Source organism: Meriones unguiculatus, chromosome 3, assembly GCF_030254825.1.
Source record: "Meriones unguiculatus strain TT.TT164.6M chromosome 3, Bangor_MerUng_6.1, whole genome shotgun sequence".
Taxonomy (NCBI): Eukaryota; Metazoa; Chordata; class Mammalia; order Rodentia; family Muridae; genus Meriones; species Meriones unguiculatus.
Genome location: NC_083351.1, coordinates 11,019,848 through 11,037,879, shown reverse-complemented (window position 1 = coordinate 11,037,879; position 18,032 = coordinate 11,019,848). Strand labels below are relative to the sequence as shown.

The following is an 18,032-nucleotide window of genomic DNA, read 5'->3' as shown; positions in this document are numbered from 1 at the left end:
CCACCTGCCTCTACCTCATGAGTGCTGGGATCAAAGGCATGTGCCACCATACCCGGTATCTGTAGTTCTATAGAACAGTAGTGTTTCTATTTCATAGGAAAGGAAACCAAAGGTAGAGAAAATAAAGTTTTTTGTTTAGTCTGCAAATGTAAGGTTCAGCTACAGTCTTTTTTTCTTCTAAAGCCCCTAGACTCTGAGGAAAGCATCTCTGAAGCCTCCGCCAGCCCAGACAGGCTGTGTGTGAAAATGGTGTAAGTCTGCCAGCTGGGTACAGGCACCAGAATCTCCCAGCCACTGCTGTCTCTCTGGAGCTCCCAACCTCCTTATGACTGTTTTCTTATCTCACAGGAGCAATGAAGTCTGGGTCCTTGACCTGGAGCAGTGGGCGTGGTCCAAGCCGAACATCTCTGGCCCCAGTCCTCATCCCCGAGGTGGCCAGTCTCAGGTGCTAAAGAGTTTAACTATTGAGCAAGCTCTGTAGTGTCTTTATGGGAGTGAGGTGAGGTCCCTGTGTAGTGAGCCAAAGAGAATTTCTCACTTTTTTTCTGTGCTGTTTGTTCTCAGCTTTTATTGTGCTGTATTACTTATAGTGACCTCAGTGAGGATTTTATTAAGAGAATTCTGCATTTCTATGGTTAACACTTGTTACTTGTGTTACTATTTTTTCAAGTTATGTGTCTGTTCAGGAGTCATCGGTTCAAGGGTAGAATTGACATGGCTTGGGTAGAGTGGGCAGCTGGGATACCCACTTAGGAGCTCAGCATGACATTTGTATATGTCACTGAAGCATGGGAAATCAGATGCCTGTGTCCTTGTGGATTTATTTTAAATTTCTTTGTCTTCCCAGATTGTTATAGATGATGCAACTATCCTAATCCTTGGTGGGTGTGGCGGTCCCAATGCTGTGAGTATTACAGTGACACTTGCTTCAGCTGCTGAGTGCTGAAACCATGCTTATCCTGCTTGTTTACTAGGACACAGAGTCTTCTTTTGGCATGCTGACTTAGAGAATGTCCTTTCCACTTTGAGGAGACAGCTTTTGTATTTTCTGCCCTTTATTCTTTTTTGGGGGGGTGGGGAGTGGATTGAAAGGTGATTTTAGTCAGAAACATTGGTCTCTTAAATATTCATTTCTCAGTTCTTTCTATTTCTGTTTCCTCTTTTAAGTTATAAGGTTTGCCAATATTTGTTTTGCAGGGGCAGTGAGATAGAAAAATAGGTAGATAACTGAGATGCACATGGAATTTACTTAAGAATGCAGACTGAAGCGGAGTGTGATGGTGCACACCTATAACCCCAGCACTTGGGGAGGCAGAGGCAGGTGGATCTCTGTGAGTTCGAGACCAGCCTGGTCTACGAGTATGTCCAGGACAGCCAAGACTATACAGAGAAACACTGTCTCCAAAAAAAAAAAAAAGGAAAGAAAGAAAGAAAAGAATGTAGACTGAGGACTGAGAAAGTTAGTAGATATATTATCTTTCCCCTACACACACACCGGTTATAGATGATGTGTGGATCACAAGAACAACTCTGTTTCAGGACGGTCAGTGGCCGTGTATGAATGAATGGAGGCAGAAGTCATAGCTGAATGAATACCTGAGGACTTTAGGATGTCCATCCTGCAAAGCCCACACACTTTAAACCAGACAGCACAGCTTTAAGACAGTAATTCTGTCACACAATAAATTAATTAAATTAAGTAAGTAAATAAGTAAATGTACAGCAGTTCTGAGTGAGATGGCAGTTCGTGTGTGCTAAAGCACATGCCAGTGCTGAGTTCTGTCGTTGGCCCTTCTCTTACAGCTGTTCAAAGATGCCTGGCTACTGCACATGCACCCAGGTCCCTGGGCCTGGCAGCCACTCAAGGTAGAAAATGAAGACCATGGAGCCCCAGAGCTCTGGTGCCATCCAGCCTGCCGGGTAAGTAGGGAATGAGCAGCCATCAGGAAATACCCTAAATTGGAAAACCAAATTAATTTTTTAAGCTTTAAGGGAAATGTGTACAGAAGTAGGAAACAGTTTGCTGTCATGTGCTCTTTTAGTATTTCCCACGACCATGAGCTGCTTGATAGGAGGACATAGGTGCATATCATTTCACTTGTAGCTTTAAGCATCCATTTGTCTACAGAATGTTTTCCAGGGTCCCTCAAACAGACACCCCTATTCCACAGCCATAACTGATAACGTCACATTGTAGCAACAGTTATTCTTGTCTACTTGCCTTTCTAGCCAACATGACGGTTACTTTCATTTCCGTGGATCAGATCTACAAAACACCTGGCCCATTCCCAGTGGCCGTGTTAGAAAATTTGATAGTTGCATGAATGATCAGAACAGAGGGCGAGGGTGTGAGCACGAGTCCTTTGTCTTCCAGGTGGGACAGTGTGTGGTGGTCTTCAGCCAGGCTCCTAGTGGGAGAGCGCCCCTCAGCCCCAGTTTGAACTCTCGCCCATCACCTATCAGTGCCACTCCTCCAGCCCTGGTTCCCGAAACCCGAGAGTACCGCTCCCAGTCCCCAGTGAGGAGCATGGATGAAGCTCCTTGTGTTAATGGCCGCTGGGGAACACTGAGACCCAGGGCTCAGAGGCAGACTCCTTCAGGTTCCCGGGAAGGGAGCCTCTCCCCAGCCAGAGGAGATGGCTCTCCCATCCTCAATGGTGGAAATTTGTCTCCAGGAACAGCAGCTGTTGGGGGTGCTTCCTTAGACAGCCCTGTGCAGGTGGTATCTCCAAGCACTCCATCTGCCTCTGAAGGGTATGACTTAAGAATGGGACTTTCTCTGCCCCCCCGACGAGGGTCTCTACCAGACCAGAAGGACCTGAGGCTAAATTCCATTGATCTGAATTGGGACCTGAAGTCTGCTTCCAGTAGCAGTCACGTGGATAGCACAGACAACAGGACAGCGGCAGGGAGTGTGAGACACCCTCCAGAACAGACCAATGGTGTTCACACCCCACCACACGTGGCCAATGCGCTGGCAGGGGCTGTATCTCCTGGTGCCCTGCGTCGGAGCTTGGAAGCCATCAAAGCGATGTCATCCAAAGGCCCCTCAGCCTCAGCTGCACTAAGTCCTCCTCTTGGGTCTTCTCCAAGCTCCCCTGGGAATCAGAGCCTGAGCAGTGGAGAAACAGTACCCATCCCCCGCCCAGGACCAGCCCAAGGAGATGGTCATTCCTTACCCCCCATTGCTCGACGTCTGGGCCACCACCCTCCACAGTCCCTCAATGTTGGCAAACCCCTGTACCAGAGTATGAACTGCAAACCCATGCAGATGTATGTGCTGGACATTAAAGATACCAAGGAGAAAGGCCGGGTCAAGTGGAAAGTATTTACTAGTAGTTCTGTGGTCGGACCTCCTGAAACCAGCCTGCACACAGTGGTGCAAGGCAGAGGAGAGCTCATCATATTTGGAGGGCTCATGGACAAGAAGCAGAATGTGAAGTACTATCCAAAAACAAACGCCTTGTACTTTGTTCGAGCAAAGAGATAATTTGTTCAAAATCCCTTCCCTTTCTGTGGCTTTTAATTTGGAATTTTCCAGTGTACAAGCATTTGGACTGAGACTTGGGAAAAACATGACTCCCATAAACCAAAACTCCCAATTCCACGCCTGTCATATCAGGCTGGGATCAAATCTCCATTAAGGAAAAGATATATATATATACATATACACACACACACACACACACAGATATATTATATAGCCAACTCTGTTTACAAATAAAGGGGAGATCTTCATCCTGGTTCAGATCAGCTCTTGCTGTCTTAGGAGAGGCTGTGCTGGCCTTTTCTACTCTGCTGGTAACTAGACCGGGAAGTAAGGGGACAGACTGACAAAGTAACTTCCCACAAGAAGCTGAAGAGCCCCTGTGACCTTTCTGTGGCCTTCTCAGAGTCAGAAACAATGGGCCTAGACAGGACACCAGGAAGAGGCTTCAGCCACGGGGCTGCAGGGTCAGTCACAGAAAACAGTTCTTCCCCTGTTCCTGCTTAAACCACAGAGTACCTGTGGTGGCTCTGCAGAAGCACCCTGTGCCCAGTCCCTTCTGCCCTCTGATCCAGAGAAATCACCCAACAAGAAGTACTGTTCCCCACATGCTGGAGTCATCCATCTGTCTGCCTCCTTCCTGTCCATTGGTCTTTTTTCGTTCTCCCTACGTCTCAGCAAACATTCAGTGTCTGATTATGGAATTTTCTGACAATCGTGTTTGGTTGCAAGTTGCCAAAAAACATACTTGTTTTTCTTTTAGAATTGCCCTCAGAGGCCTCTTGTCTGTCTGTAGGCTGCTCCCCTGTCTTTTGGTGGTTTGGTTTGGGATGTTGTTTCATTTTGGGTATTTGGCCTTTTATTTTTTTATTTTTTATTTTTTTTTAAGCCCCAGAACTTTTGTCATTTCTGCCTTTCTCACAAAACTCTAGTGTCCATAGAAATCAAATCTTTAGATAGTCTTTACCAACATCCCTGAGGCCAGTCCGGATTCACTGAAGTGTGCTGGTACACACTTCACTTGGGGCAGAGGCAGGATGATTTTAGGTTTGGGGCTAATCTGGGTTATATGATGAGACTCTTCTCAACAAGACAAAATTAAGAATGCAGTATCATTTACCAAAAAAAAAAAAAAAAAAAAAACACAACTGTCAAGGGAGTTTTGGAGTTTTGGATAGCTCGATTGATACGGCTCCTGATCCTGAATCTGAGAGTGCAGGGTTCAGTTCCCTGCTACCTTTCAAGGCAGCCCCTGGAAGTTTAAGAGTGGATCAGAAGTCAAACAAAAGAGAGCATTGAGAAAAATAAAATGAAACAAAAAAAATCTTTGAAGAATTAAAAGACACCCCCACCCCCAAGGCAAGGTCTCAATATGTAGCTCATAGAGATCCTCCTGCCTCTGCCTGCCACTTGTGACACAACCTTCTGTGATGTTGCCAAGTGAGCAGCTTGAGTATCATGCCCTTGACCTTGGAGCAGCTCCATCCTTCATGACTTGCTCTTGTGTCCCCCAAACAGGGTTTTTGTTTCTACTTTCACTTCATTTCCTAGATAAAGTACAACCAACCAGGAGAGTATTTATTTTGTTTAAAGAGAAAGCTGTAAATTAGTAGTCTCTAAGCCATAGCCTGGACATAGGAGACATCAAAATAAGATGGCCATGCAACTATCGATCTTGGTGGTTTCTCATCAATAGGTAAAGGATTTTTATTTTGCCTTTAAGACTGAAATTGAAATAACAAACGTGTTTCCCAGCCCCACTCTCCTTTTTTCTTGTCAGTGTCTCCTAAGCACAAGCCCACAGCAGCTGGCCCTTGGTCCTGGCTCACAGCCAGCACTCTACCTGTCAGACGGGTGTGTGTCTCTGCTTCATGTTCTTCTGCCCTGAGCCAATAGCTTTGCTCTGGTGGTCTTGGCAGGAATGTCCTCGATTTGAAGCCCAGGAAAGGGCCTGCCCTTGAGGCATGCGCTCTGGAACACCCCTGTGCCTACTTCCTGTGTGTCCTACAGTCCAGCTCCCTGCTGTGTTGCTGTTGCCAGTCCTTTGGCTGAGACTGTTGGATACTGTGGGGTCCTGACCTAAGAGGTGAGGCCAGCAGATAAGCAGCCTGGTGGTGCTGGAACTGTCGTGCTGGGTTTGTGTGGAGGGTGCCTCTGCACTTGGTTTCTGCTCAAACATCAAGTATTAGGACACTTGAAAGTTCAGAATCTCCACTTTGTAGTCTTTCTCTTCCCCTGTGGCCTTCCTCAGCTGGGTGGCTGTCAACTGTTGATTCTTCTACTCTTTCCAAGTAGGCAGGCAACAGAAATACTAACCTCTTAGAAAGTTATGGGTTCCTCTGGAGTTTGGAGGATGCCTACAATGCTGAGAGCCAGGTGTCTGCAGTCCCTCTAGAGAAGACAGAATGAGCCTCGACTGCACCCAGCCATGTAGGACTTGGTAGTCCCTGAGCACTGTGGCTTTGTGCTGTGGGAAGTGACTCAACAGTGAACGTGGTGGTCTCCTCAGCCCCTTAAGGATATGTGTGTAGTAGGACTTCCGGTGTCTCAGCAGAGGTCAGCATTCCTACAGCCATCAGTTCAGATTCAACCACAACTCCTCTTTTGACATGATACCAATTTTGTCTTAAAATTCCCTGAGAGACATGAGACAAAAGTATTTTGTTTGAACCCTCAGGAGCACCTAAAGAAAATATTTATCAGTATTTAAGTATTTAAAATACATCTTGTTTCTACTTGAAGCTTTAACCCTTTCCATTCCTGCAAGTGTGCCTTTGAGAGCCCTCGGTCAAATAAACTTCAGTCATTTTGCTGGCCTCATATGAGAGTTCTGGGCACTGTTCTGCTCCTGCACAGAGCTTCCTGTTCATGCATCCTGCACACCATGCAGCAGAGAGCATTCGTTTTCATTCCTGTTTCTGCCTTTCTTGCTTGCTTTGGATGAGGGCGCCACAGCACCCCTACCCCCCACCCCCATTTTGGAAGCACCAATATGGTATAGAAACAAAATTGAAATTTTGTGTAAGATAATGCTGGGCTTGCCCTCCCAGCTTTCTGTGGGTTGATTGATTCTAATATTTGAGCAATAGCAAGAACTGAAACCATGAACTGTGGAAGAATGAACGGTCTTGGAACTCCTTAAAGAAGAGAGGAGAGGAGAAAGCATTATTACAGGAAGGCTCAACTTTGGAGGACAAAAAGCCACTGGCAACAGAACAAGAAGATCCTCTCTTCCTTTACTTTGTCTTTCTAAGTTCCTTCTGCTTTGCTTTTTTCCTTCCCCTTCAAAGTGAATCACCTGCTCGGTCTGTCCGTCTGTCCTCGTCCTCACGGTGCCTCCGGCATGGTGAATGCTCAGCTTTGCGTTATCTGTGGTCTCACCAGCACATACTACAGTGGGGAGGGTCTGAAGGGTCTAGGGTAAGGAAGCCTGGCCTCCAGTACTGCCGAAGGCACGGTTTGCTCTTACCAGTAGGTGGCCTCTCACTGCCATCTTTGTGAGTGAATGAATGCCAGCCACTTTGGCTCCACTGTCCTCGCTCTGCTCGCTCTGACCCCTCCTACCAACCAGGGCTCATGTCATCGCACGCCCACTGTGCCCTGGCAAAGCTGGTGCTGTGAGTGATGTTTCCCATATAACTCAGGGGTGCCAGGTGGCTCGCCCTGATAGTCATTTTAGGCACATCACAGTGTAGGAATGAAAGTGGAATTCATGGATATTTAAATCTGTCAACTTCATTTTTGTTAATGCCCCCCCCATGACTTTTTAGCAGTTTAACAAATAAAACAAAAATGGACTGAATTGTCTTAACTACTTTATTAGTACAGGGAAGAAAGAGGAAAAGTCCTTTTTTCACATCTTTCAAAGTGAATCACCTTTGAGGGATGGAGGGCAGTGGGAGGAACAGGGTGGTTAGGACGTTGTGTTTGCTGAGAGGGGTTGTTGTCCTTGTCCCCACCATGCCTGAAGGACTTGGCATTGCAGATCCTCAATCTCACCCTGACGTGGAGACCCAAGGGAAGTGAGGAGAGTTGTGCAGGGGCCCAGGACAGCCTTTTTCACTATCACTGGCCTGAGCAGAGGTGAGGATACAGGACAGGGTGGGTCTTTAAGCAACACAGTAAATAGGGCTTGCATACTGCTTCCCCTGTTTACTACCTTACCCTGGGGCGCAGGTCTTACCAGCTGTGGTGTAGTTGTCTCTGCCCTGTAGGATCAGGAAGATGCATTGGAGGTGGAAGGAAGTGTGCTGCCATTGTGCACAGCTTAGCTACGTGCAGTCAGTCCAAGCACTCCCCAGCCATTGCCCCCCCCCCATTTGTGTGTAAATTGCCAGGAAGAGAGACTATGAAGAGTGACCAGCCCAGGTCACCACCCTGAACCTAAGCTTTTATTTTCTGGGAACCTGAGAAAGGTCCCTAAAACTAGTAAGCCTAGAGCACCTTGGGTCTGGGCAACATAGGAGTCCCTACCTCCAGACCCAGCAGGCTGGCCTTGTGTGAAGCTGCCACACAAGCTTGGGGCTGCCCCTTCCACCTCCTCTAGCCCACAAGACAGCATCCCTCAGCTGTAATTAGCCCGTCTATAGTATAGCCAGGGGTTGGGTGTGAGGAACAGTTTCACTGATGCTGGGAGTGTTTGAGCAGGGACTGATAGTTTCAGGGGAGGGGATGATCCCTGGCCCATGCATGAAATCTGGAATGAGATCTCCATGCCCTTTCAACTCTGGAAACTTGGCTCGTTGGACTCAGAGGGACTTAGAAGTAAGAGGGGTTAATACAGGTTTTGACCAGAACAGACTTGGAACCAAAGCTGATGCAGTCAGTCGGAGCTGGCACAAGCCTTCTCACTTCTTTCAAGGTCACTCAGCTTTGTCAGTAAAAAGGTAGTAGGGAGGGCTGGAGAGATGGCTCAGTGGTTAAGAGCACTGTCTGCTCTTCCAAAGGACCCGGGTTCAATTCCCAGCACCCACATGGCAGTTCACAACTGTCTATGACCCCAACTCCAAGGGATCTGACACCTTCACACTAATACACATAAAATAAAATTAAAAAAAAAAAAAGGTAGTGGGGAACTTGCCTTCTACCAAAGAAGCTGGAACCAGGCAAGGCTTACACATTTGAGTGGATGTTATTCCTTAAAAGGGCCACCTGGGGGAGCCCTAGGAAAGACTTTGCATCTGTGTGCATCCAATGCAAAGCTATGGGGAAACAGACAATGACTTTCCCATTGTTTCTTTCCCTTTTGAAACCCTGGCTGGCCTTCCCTGCCTAGCCTGCATCAACTACAGAGTACCACCCCCATGCTAACCCTTACTGGCAAACCCCAGCCTCCAGCTACGGGAAAGGTGGTATTCCTCTGAAGCTGCGCTCTGGGCCGCAGATGCTGTCAGTATATACAAAGCTAGTGTCTTTGGTAAAGACCTAGTCCTGGCATCTGAAAACAGCTGGCAAGAAGGCATACACTGGCCGGGGCATAGTTGCCGGGCAGTGCTGGCACACAGCTTTAATCCCAGAGGTAGAGGCAGGCAGATCTCTGAGTTCGAGGCCAGCCTGGTCTACTTAGTTCCAGGACAGCCAAGGCTACACAGAGAAACTCTGTCTCAGAAAAAAGCAACAAAACAAAGGTTTGAACTCTTGCCTATGAAAAGGGTGGCACTGACCTCTTTTTAAAGATATGGCAAAAGGAGTGAGCCATCTTCCTAAGGGTCCTTCTGAAGTAGAAGCCTCTGATTATTTCACTACCTTCTTCACAGTTTGATGTTCCCACACACATTTATCAAGCACCTCAAGACAAGGGCCCCACCAGGCCATGGGTTCTTCAAGGCAGCAATACATCAACAGCTTGGAGTAGATGGGAGGTCCAGGTGAGCAGGCACACAGGGCCTGGCCTGGCCTGAGGGTGGTTGAAAGCAAGAATCAGACAGCCTTGCCAGCATATCCTGAGGTGGGGCAGATAGGAACAAAAACTCAAACCCACTATTGGCTCCTCCCTTTGGCTCAGGGTGTGCTCATAAATATACAAGTCTTCATCTCTGGCCTGGATTGCTAGCCTCACATTCTACATGGTGATTGACCCCAGCCTCCCTCAGGCCATTCTCCAAACTGAAAGTACAGCCAGTCCAGTCAAAGGCACAACCTGACGTCATGACAACTCTCCAACAACTAGACACGGAGTGGCTCCCCTAACTGGGAGGAAAGGAGATGCAGACCGGAGTATCAGAGGAGTCCCCGAAAAAGGGTCAGGTGGGCACTACCTAGAAGTGACACAATGGACAGTGGGGTGTAGGAGGGTGTAGGACCTGAGTGTTCTGCCCAGAGCTGGGCACCAAACACACCGTCACATGTCTTGTTTAGTTTAGTCCATCCCTGACTCCGTTCTTTCAGCTCAGTAATTTCCAGGTGAGCTCTAGCTCAGCTATTCTCATTTTCTACATTACTAACATTCCAAGTTTCACTCCTTTTGCCTTAGGTTTAAAAAGAGAAAGAACTTCTAAAGCTGGGGGGAGGGGCTAGGGCAAATGTAATGATTAAGGAACAGGAGATTAGAACCCAGCACACCAAGATAGTGCACAAGTACCTTAAGCACTGTCCTGAACTTGTCACCCTCAGCCCCTGTGTTGGTCGACTGCCTGTCCCCAGCAGAAGTGTTTATTTAATCAAGATCTTGGGCCCTGCTGTGACTGACTTGTGTTTCTACAAAGAAGAAAGGAGGGAGGGAGGGAGGGAGGAAAGAAGGAAATCAGAGCATAATGGTAAAGCCCTAATCCAACCAAAGAGTGTCTTTATAAGATGTGGTAGTCAATGCTCTTTGTTGTTGTTATGTTTTGTTTGTTTGTTTTTAAGTGAGGGTTTCTCTGTGCAGTGTTGGCTGCCCTGGAACTCACTCTGTAGACCAGGCTGGCCTCAGAAAGCTCACAGAGATCCAACTGCCTCTCCCTTCAGAGTGCTGGGATTAAAGGCAAGTGCCACCAGTGCTAGGCAGTCAGTGCTCTTTAGTCCCAGCATTCATGATGGCAGAGGCAGATCTCTGAGTCCCAGGCTAGCCAAGGCTGCATAGTGAGATGCCATGTATTAACAAAACAAAACAAAAAACAGAAAGGGGGTAGGGGTGGACAGCAGAAGCTAGTGTGGTAGTGCACACTTGTAATCCCAGCACTCAAGAGGCAGAGTGAGGCAAGAGGGTCAGGAGCTCACCAGGCCAACCTGAACTACATACTGAGCCTTTATCTCCAGAAAAAAGAAGGAAGCAACAGCAGGGACTGAGCAGAGAAGAGGCCATGTCCTCATACACAGAAGGCAGAGGCAGAAACCAACCCTGTGATGAGGTTGGATCTTCAGCCTCACCGTGAGGAAACACTCCTTTGCAGTTTGGCAGTCTGAGCCTCCAGTCTGTGGTACTGTCAGAGCTCCCCAATGTACATGTTAAATGTGCAGATTTACAGCTTCCCCCAGGCCCAGAGGCAGAATCTCTCTGAGTTTACAGGCCCAGAACTCAGCTCCATGCTCTGGGATGAAGCGGCCATCAAGCACCTTTTTCTGAGCTCACAGGTAGCAGTGCATACCTGACCCTCTGGTCACCAGCATCTCTAACCACCAACCCTCCCTTGTCTGTGCCCAAGAGGAGCTGACATCTTACCCAGCTCCCAGGTTATTACCAGGTCACTCTGTCAAGTTGCTGCGTTTTTCTCATCCCCTCTCTCCCACAAGCCAGGCCTGGACTAGGATGAATGTGAAGTCTAGAAGCCAGAAGATAATTGAGATCCGATCCGAGCACTCCTGGCCTGTGGAGAGAACTATGCGTGGCTGTGGCTAACTCTGACTGGGCAGATCCTAAGCACCACAGAAGGGACCTCTTGACCCAGGAGCATGCCCAGTGGATTCCAGCCACAGAGTTCTACACAAATGGTTTCCTCTTGTACTTCTCTGCCTGTGAGCCAGTGAGGGAAGCGCCCTTTTTCACCCTCCTCCCTTCTCTACCCAAAACTCCAGACACACACCTCTGCCTGCCTCTTGTGGGTTTGCCACCCTCTGGTTGCTGTGAGCTTCCCTAGCCCCCAGGTGCTGGGGGTGAAGCCCTGAAAGTCCAGAACCCAATCTGCCGGGAGAGATACGTGTTTTTAGAGTCAGGTAACCCAGGCCTCTGAGTCTGTTTTTCCACTGACTAGCTGTGCGGTGGGTGTAACCTCAGACAAGTCATGTCATCTATAGTAGAGACACGATGCTGTTTACGTGGAAACGAATGTCCACAGACTCCAGCACAGCGGCCCGCACAGGGCCCCCTTAACTCATTCCTTGCAAAGCAATGGCTGGCCCTCCTTGAAGACACAGTGTGAAATGCTGGTGAAGACCATGGAAGCCTCTCAGAGGTAGCCCCTTCATCCTGTCCGGCTCACAAGCATTTACTGAGCAGCCACCTTCCAGGCTGCTCACAAGCCCAGGCTCAGTCCGAAGGCAGGACTTCTAGTTCACCCTTGCTTCCCCAGCACCAATCAGGCAGTGGGTACACAGCTGGGGCTTGGTCATTGTTGAATGACAGTGATGAGTAAATCAATTTAGTAAACAAATGGCTCTTTAGTCAGACCTCTTACAAAGTCCCTTGACTTCTCAGTCCAGAGGTGTTTGGGTCTGGACCTGCTGAGCAGGACGGATGGGGCTGTGACATTAATAGCAACAGAAAAATAACTAAACCCGCTGAACTGTGCTGCCCAACACTGTTGTAAAGAATCCTGTGAGGTCCCAGCACTAGAGAGGCAGAGGCAGGAGGATCTCAGAGAGTTTGAGGCCAGCCTTGTCTGCATAGCTGGGATCCCAGCTAGGGATACATAGTAAGGTCAACAAAAAAAAAAAAAAAAAGAAAGTTGAGCAGGGGGGTACTAGCACACAGCTTTAATCCAAGCACTCTGGAGGTAGAGGCAGGTGGATCTCTTGAGTTTGAGACCAGCTGGTCTACAGAGTGAGTTCCAGGACAGCCGGGGCTACACAGAGAAACACGGACTTGAAAAACCAAATCCAAACCAAACCCAAAAAAGATAAAAGAAAGGAGAAAAAAAAAAAAAGTTGGAATGGTGGAGCACGCCTTTAATCCCAGCACTTGGAAGACAGAAAGTGGATCTCGAATTCCGAATTCCAGGCCAGCATGGTCTACAGAATGAGTTCCAGGACAACAGCCCGGGCTGCTACACAGAGAAACCCTGTCTCAAAAAACCCTGTCTAAAAAAAAAAAAAAAGAAAGAAAGAAAGAAAGAAAAAGAAAAGGAAATAATGTACACTTTGTAGTCGAGGAAACTGAGGTACAAAGAACAGAGGAAGCCTTCCTGAGGGAGATGATTACGTTTGAGAGGAAAATCTGAGCTCAGGCTGGTAAAGCCAAAGAAGACGCGGCTTTGGGAAGAACTGCTGACCTTGCCGAACAGACAAACACTGTCCCGAATTCAGGAGCCTGGCCTCTCCCTGCGTCTCCATGGCAACAGTCTGCACATGCGCTTTGCGGACCGTGTCTAGGCCTGGCGGAAGCAGGGTATGCTGCCAGGACAAGAACGCTGGGCGGGCTTTTAAAAGATCCGTCCCTCCCCCAGTCAGCCTGCAGGCGGGCACTGTGAAGGTTGGTGGTCCTAGGAGTCGGAATTGAGGAGGCAGAGGCGAAGGGGGGCTGTGAGACCCTCGGAAGGCGGTAAAGGCAGAGGGGGTTTGTGGAAATACCTTCCCAGGGCAAGGATGGGCTTGCCCTGGTATTGCTCCCCAGAGAGCGATGTGGAGGAGGGGGGAATGGCATGGGAATGCACCTTCGGGACGGGGAGCCAGGCTCCGAGGGAGAGCCAGAGAGAGAGATTAAGGACCACGAGGCCGGCAGGAGGTAATGGTTACTCCTCTCTCTCCACTCCTACTCCCAGTTCTCTGCCACATCCTTACCTTACTGGCGTGCTCCACCATGGCCAGACCTCCCATGCACGGTTCCGTGATTGTCCCAGACTGGCATGAGACAGTCGAGGGCAAGGAGTACTTAGCCTGCATCCTGCGCAAGAATCGCCGACGGGAGTTTGGTAAGCGCTTCTCCGCCCCCGCCCCCCTACCCCACCTCACCACATGCGTCTTGCAGCTCCTTCACTCTTGACACGCCCTGGGACCACAGAAGCAGGACGGTGGGACCTGCCCCACCCCACTTCTCGCCACCGAGGCCTCCCGGGTGCCCTGTGTCTAGTGTCTCTTCTAGTCACGTGCCCCTTCACCCAATCTCCCTAAAGCTAATTCCACCAACAGAGCCAGGAGCATGGCAATAGCCCATCCCTGCCAACAGCCACTGTCACCAGAGATGCTGAGCCCTCACCTGGGGTCATGCCCTCTGCTGGGCACTTTGCACAGTGGCCCGATGCAACCTTGTTTTACACCGGGTTTCACACTGTAACCAGAACTTGTTATTTAGACCAGCCAGGCTGGTCTTGAACTCACAGAAATCCATCTGCCTCTGTCTTCCAAGTTCTGGGATTAAAGGCGTGTTCCATCATTCAACCTTTTTTTCTTTTTTGCTTTTCTTTATTTTTGTTTTGTTTTGTTTTGTTTTTTTTTTTTTTTTTTTTTTTTTTTTTTTCAAGTCAGGGTTTCCCTGCTTCTCTGTGTATCCCTGGCTATCCTGGAACTCACTCTGTAGACAAGGCTGATCTTGAACTCAGATCCATCTGCCTCTGCCTCCTGAGTGCTGGGATTAAAGGTGTGTACCACCATGCCCAGACTATTCAACTTTCTTAAGAGCACATTCAAGAGATTTCTTTAGGATCATGCCCTAGTGAGGAAAGGAACACCCTTCAGCATCTTGCCCGTTGTCTAGGGTAAGACATGGGGCTCCCCAGGAATAAGGCAGATCACTCAGGCAAGGCCCTGGTTAACAGGCCAAGAGGCTGAGGCGTAGCTCAGTGGCAGGGCTCTCGAATAGCATGCCAGGGGCTGTTCCATTCCTGGTATCACAAAGAAGAAAAGAACTTAGTACCTCAGGACTTTACATCATTAGACTACAGATTATTATCATTTTGACCTTTTTGTGTGCAAGTTTTTTATTATTAAATATTTTATGTGTATGGATTTTTTTCCTGCATGTGTATCTGTATGCCACATGTATGCAGTGCCACAGAGGTTAGAGAGAAAAGGAAGACAGATCCCCTGAGACAGAAGTTACAGACAGTTGTGAGTGGCCATGGGGGTGCTAGGAACCTAACCCCTGCCCTCTGGAAGAGCAGCTCAGCAGTTAAGAGCACTAGCAGCTTCCCAGAGGGCCTAGGTTGAGTTCATAGCCTGCACAAGGCGGATCACAACTGCCCATCACCCCAGAGCCAAGGAATCAACCACCCTTTTCTGGCCTCTGCAGGCACCAGGCACACACATGCTATACAGACATAAATGCGGGCACTCATCAAAGTAAATACATAAATAAGTCTTTAAACAAAATCAACATCAAAGAACGTGTCTGGGGGCCAGTGAGATGGCTCAGCCAGTGAAGTGCTTGCTGTCAGCCTGGGGTCTCCAGAAGCCATGATGAGGTGGAAGAAGAAAACCAACTTCACAAAGTTGTCCCCTGACCTTCACGTGTGTAATGTGATGCGCACATATCCCCCCCACATACACACACATCATGATATACATAAGTGCTTAATTAAAACCTCACATTGGTTATCTCTTACACATGTGAAGTTTGGGCTGGGGTCAATTGTCACTAATGATGATAGTGAATATAATTTGTAAATAACTCACTTTAAAAAAAAAAAGTATGAGAGCTGGAGAGCCAGCTCAGGACTTAAGAGCACCGGTTCCTCTCCCAAACGACCCAGGTTTAATTCCCAACACATACGTGGTGACTTACAACTGTCTGTAGCCCACCGTCCTAGAGACTCCAACACCCACTTCATGCTTCTGCGAGCACCGGGCACACACATACACAGACATACAGATACATGCAAAAACACCCAGTGTTTTATCTTTGTTAACAGCGAAGCATGTCTGGAGGAGTACACTCTCCAGGCCTTCAGCAAAAGATCTAGAGTAGCTGACAATGGTGAATGAGGTCTCAACCATCTCTGTGTATCCTGGGCCTCTGTGGAGCAGAGCCCAGTCGATGCTGAGAACCAAGCTGGCTAGTTAGCTTTTGAGATAGGCTGTCTCTCCCAGGGTCTGAGCAAGGGCGGAATTGACTCCTCCCCAACTCACTGGCTCCCTCCTTGCCACAGGGTTGCTTGAACGGCCGGTGCCGCCCCCTTCGGTGGCCATTGATACAGCCAGCTACAAGATCTTTGTGTCTGGGAAAAGTGGTGTGGGCAAAACAGCGCTGGTGGCGAAGCTGGCAGGCCTGGAAGTGCCCGTAGTGCACCATGAGACCACTGGTGAGTGGGGTTAACCCTCAGCCCACCCATGGTGGTCTTCCATGGGATGGGGACAAGAACCTGGACCCGGACTGCATCAGCGGGGGCTTATACATAGTTAGGCCGTTTCCTCTGTGATCTTGGGAAGCCGTGTTGTTCAGGTTGGTACTAGAGACAGTGGAAGCCACATGCCTCCTGTCCACTTGGTATACAGGTAGAAGCTTGCGCATCCCCCATCATGTGTCCCAGGACCTTTGAGATCTCCCCCCATAAGCACTGAGACTGCTTTTCCTGGCGAGGACCCACTTGCCTGGTTAACCAGGGATTCCTGCAGAGTTAGACTGTTACTTCCTGAGTCTGAGGATTCTCCCAGGTCAGGGACCATGCCTCCCGTGTCAGAGTGTTGACCCACCCCCACCCCATCCCATTTCTGAATGGCTGATCCCAATTCTCCTCAGGGATTCAGACCACTGTGGTGTTTTGGCCGGCCAAGCTAAAGGACAGCAACCGCGTTGTCATGTTCCGTTTTGAGTTCTGGGACTGTGGGGAGTCTGCCCTCAAGAAGTTTGACCACATGCTGCCGGTGAGCTGGGCAAGTGGGCCTGGGTGGACTGTGGGTGGAGGCTGTTGTCAGGGACCCACCCTGTCTGTAGGAGCCTGGCCTGAACACATGTTACCTGAGGGCAGCATGCTGGGCTGCAGGGTTCTAGCTGGCACTGGGGACGGTGTCCTCGCCACTCACTGCTCTGGACCTCAGTTTCCCAGGCTGTGAAAAGAGGGGTTGCTACTGATTCTTCTTGGGCTCCTGAAGCTGGTCAGAGGGTTCTAGTCCCATGTGATTACATGGCCACATGGCAGTATGCCATTAGTCCTATATGGGTGTGGTTAAGTGTCAGTTTCCTACAAGATAGCCTCTCTGTCCTTAGGCTTGTAAAGAGAATGCGGATGCCTTCCTGTTCCTCTTTTCTTTCACTGACCGTGCCTCCTTTGAAGACCTTCCTGGACAGTTGACCCGTGTAGCTGGTGAAGCTCCTGGGGTGGTCAAGATTGTTATTGGCTCCAAGTATCCTTTGAGTGGCCGCTAGCATGCGCTGCTCCTGGTACCTGTCACCCTGGGAGGTCTAACCTTTAGGTTTCCCTTAAAGGGGACTCAGGACCTACCACAGCTCCTAGGTGTGGCCTCTGGAGAGAAGGCCAAGGCTGGGCCTGATGCGGCGGTGAGCAGAACCTCTTGGCTAGGCGCCTTAACCCTCCTCCAGGTTTGACCAGTACATGCACACGGACGTGCCGGAGCGAGACCTCACAGCCTTCCGGCAGGCCTGGGAACTGCCCTTGTTTCGGGTGAAGAGTGTGCCAGGGCGGCGGCTGGCGGATGGACGTACCCTGGATGGGCGGGCTGGGCTGGCTGACACTGCCCATGTGCTCAATGGCCTTGCAGAACATTTGTGGCACCAGGACCAGGTGGCAGCTGGCCTGCTGCCCAGTTCCCCAGAGAATGCTCCGGGCTGAAGGGTGGTGGCATCCTGAGTAGAGACTAGGACTCATGATCCCCACTTATCCATCCCTTGGATGACCAGGAAGATGGTGGGACTGAGGGCCCAAGGCTGATTCGGGAACACTGTTCTGTCCTGAGGACTGGTTGAGGAGGGCTCTCACGTGAGGGCAATGTGGGAACACAAGGCTCCAGAGCTGAAAGGGCTCCTAGCTCCACTACCCTTCACCCTTCTGCAACACCCACAGAGGGTATGGTGTCGGGGAGGGGGTTACTCAGAAGGACCCTGGACCTCTCTTGCCTTTAGCCAGGAGCCTTATCATTTGAAGTCACACTATCTGCTCTAACAGATAAACTGAAATCTCAGTGGCTGGACTTCGTAGAAGTGGTTTTTTGCTCCCTGCACCTTATTCTGAGTCATTCCGCAGTTACCAGCGTTCAGCCAGCAGACAGGAAGTGAGCACATATAGAAGGCCACCAGAGCTTTCCGTGGACACACTGCATTGACTGGCATCCAGTCCCATGAAGCAGAAGGGAGCCTGAGGCAAGTGGTACACCTGCGTAGCCAGGAAGCTAGCCATTCACTCTGTGACCCTTGACTTTCATGTCTATGAAGCTGTAAATCTGCCTTTAGGCAAGGGCTTTGCCTAAGAGTCAGGGAACATCACTGGCTATGGTGAGGACCCTCCCTACTGAGTAGGGGGTG

General features: G+C 49.4%; 2 protein-coding genes across 3 annotated transcripts in view; both read left to right on the top strand.

Annotated features, from left to right (window-relative positions):
* Positions 1-3,501, top strand: part of Fbxo42 (F-box protein 42) — a 50,994-nt gene extending 47,493 nt beyond the window's left edge. Inside the window, exons 7-10 of the mRNA XM_021629925.2 lie at positions 349-445; positions 848-904; positions 1,804-1,920; positions 2,375-3,501. Coding sequence (XP_021485600.1) covers positions 349-445; positions 848-904; positions 1,804-1,920; positions 2,375-3,490 — 1,387 coding nt within the window. The 3' untranslated portion in view covers positions 3,491-3,501. The remainder of the gene's footprint in view (positions 1-348; positions 446-847; positions 905-1,803; positions 1,921-2,374) is intronic.
* Positions 3,502-10,243: 6,742 nt separating this feature from the next.
* On the top strand, positions 10,244-17,702 carry Cplane2 (ciliogenesis and planar polarity effector complex subunit 2). 2 transcript variants are annotated; one of them, XM_021631266.2, is made up of 6 exons: positions 10,244-13,091; positions 13,381-13,530; positions 15,703-15,855; positions 16,293-16,417; positions 16,761-16,897; positions 17,094-17,702. In XM_021631266.2, exons 2-6 carry the CDS (start codon positions 13,419-13,421, stop codon positions 17,341-17,343), a joined length of 777 nt encoding a protein of 258 aa, XP_021486941.1. In that variant the 5' UTR covers positions 10,244-13,091; positions 13,381-13,418; the 3' UTR covers positions 17,344-17,702. The 2 variants fall into 2 exon arrangements, with proteins under 2 accessions (XP_021486941.1, XP_021486933.1); XM_021631258.2 differs by having other exon boundaries at positions 10,244-13,160.
* The last annotated feature ends 330 nt before the right edge of the window (positions 17,703-18,032 follow it).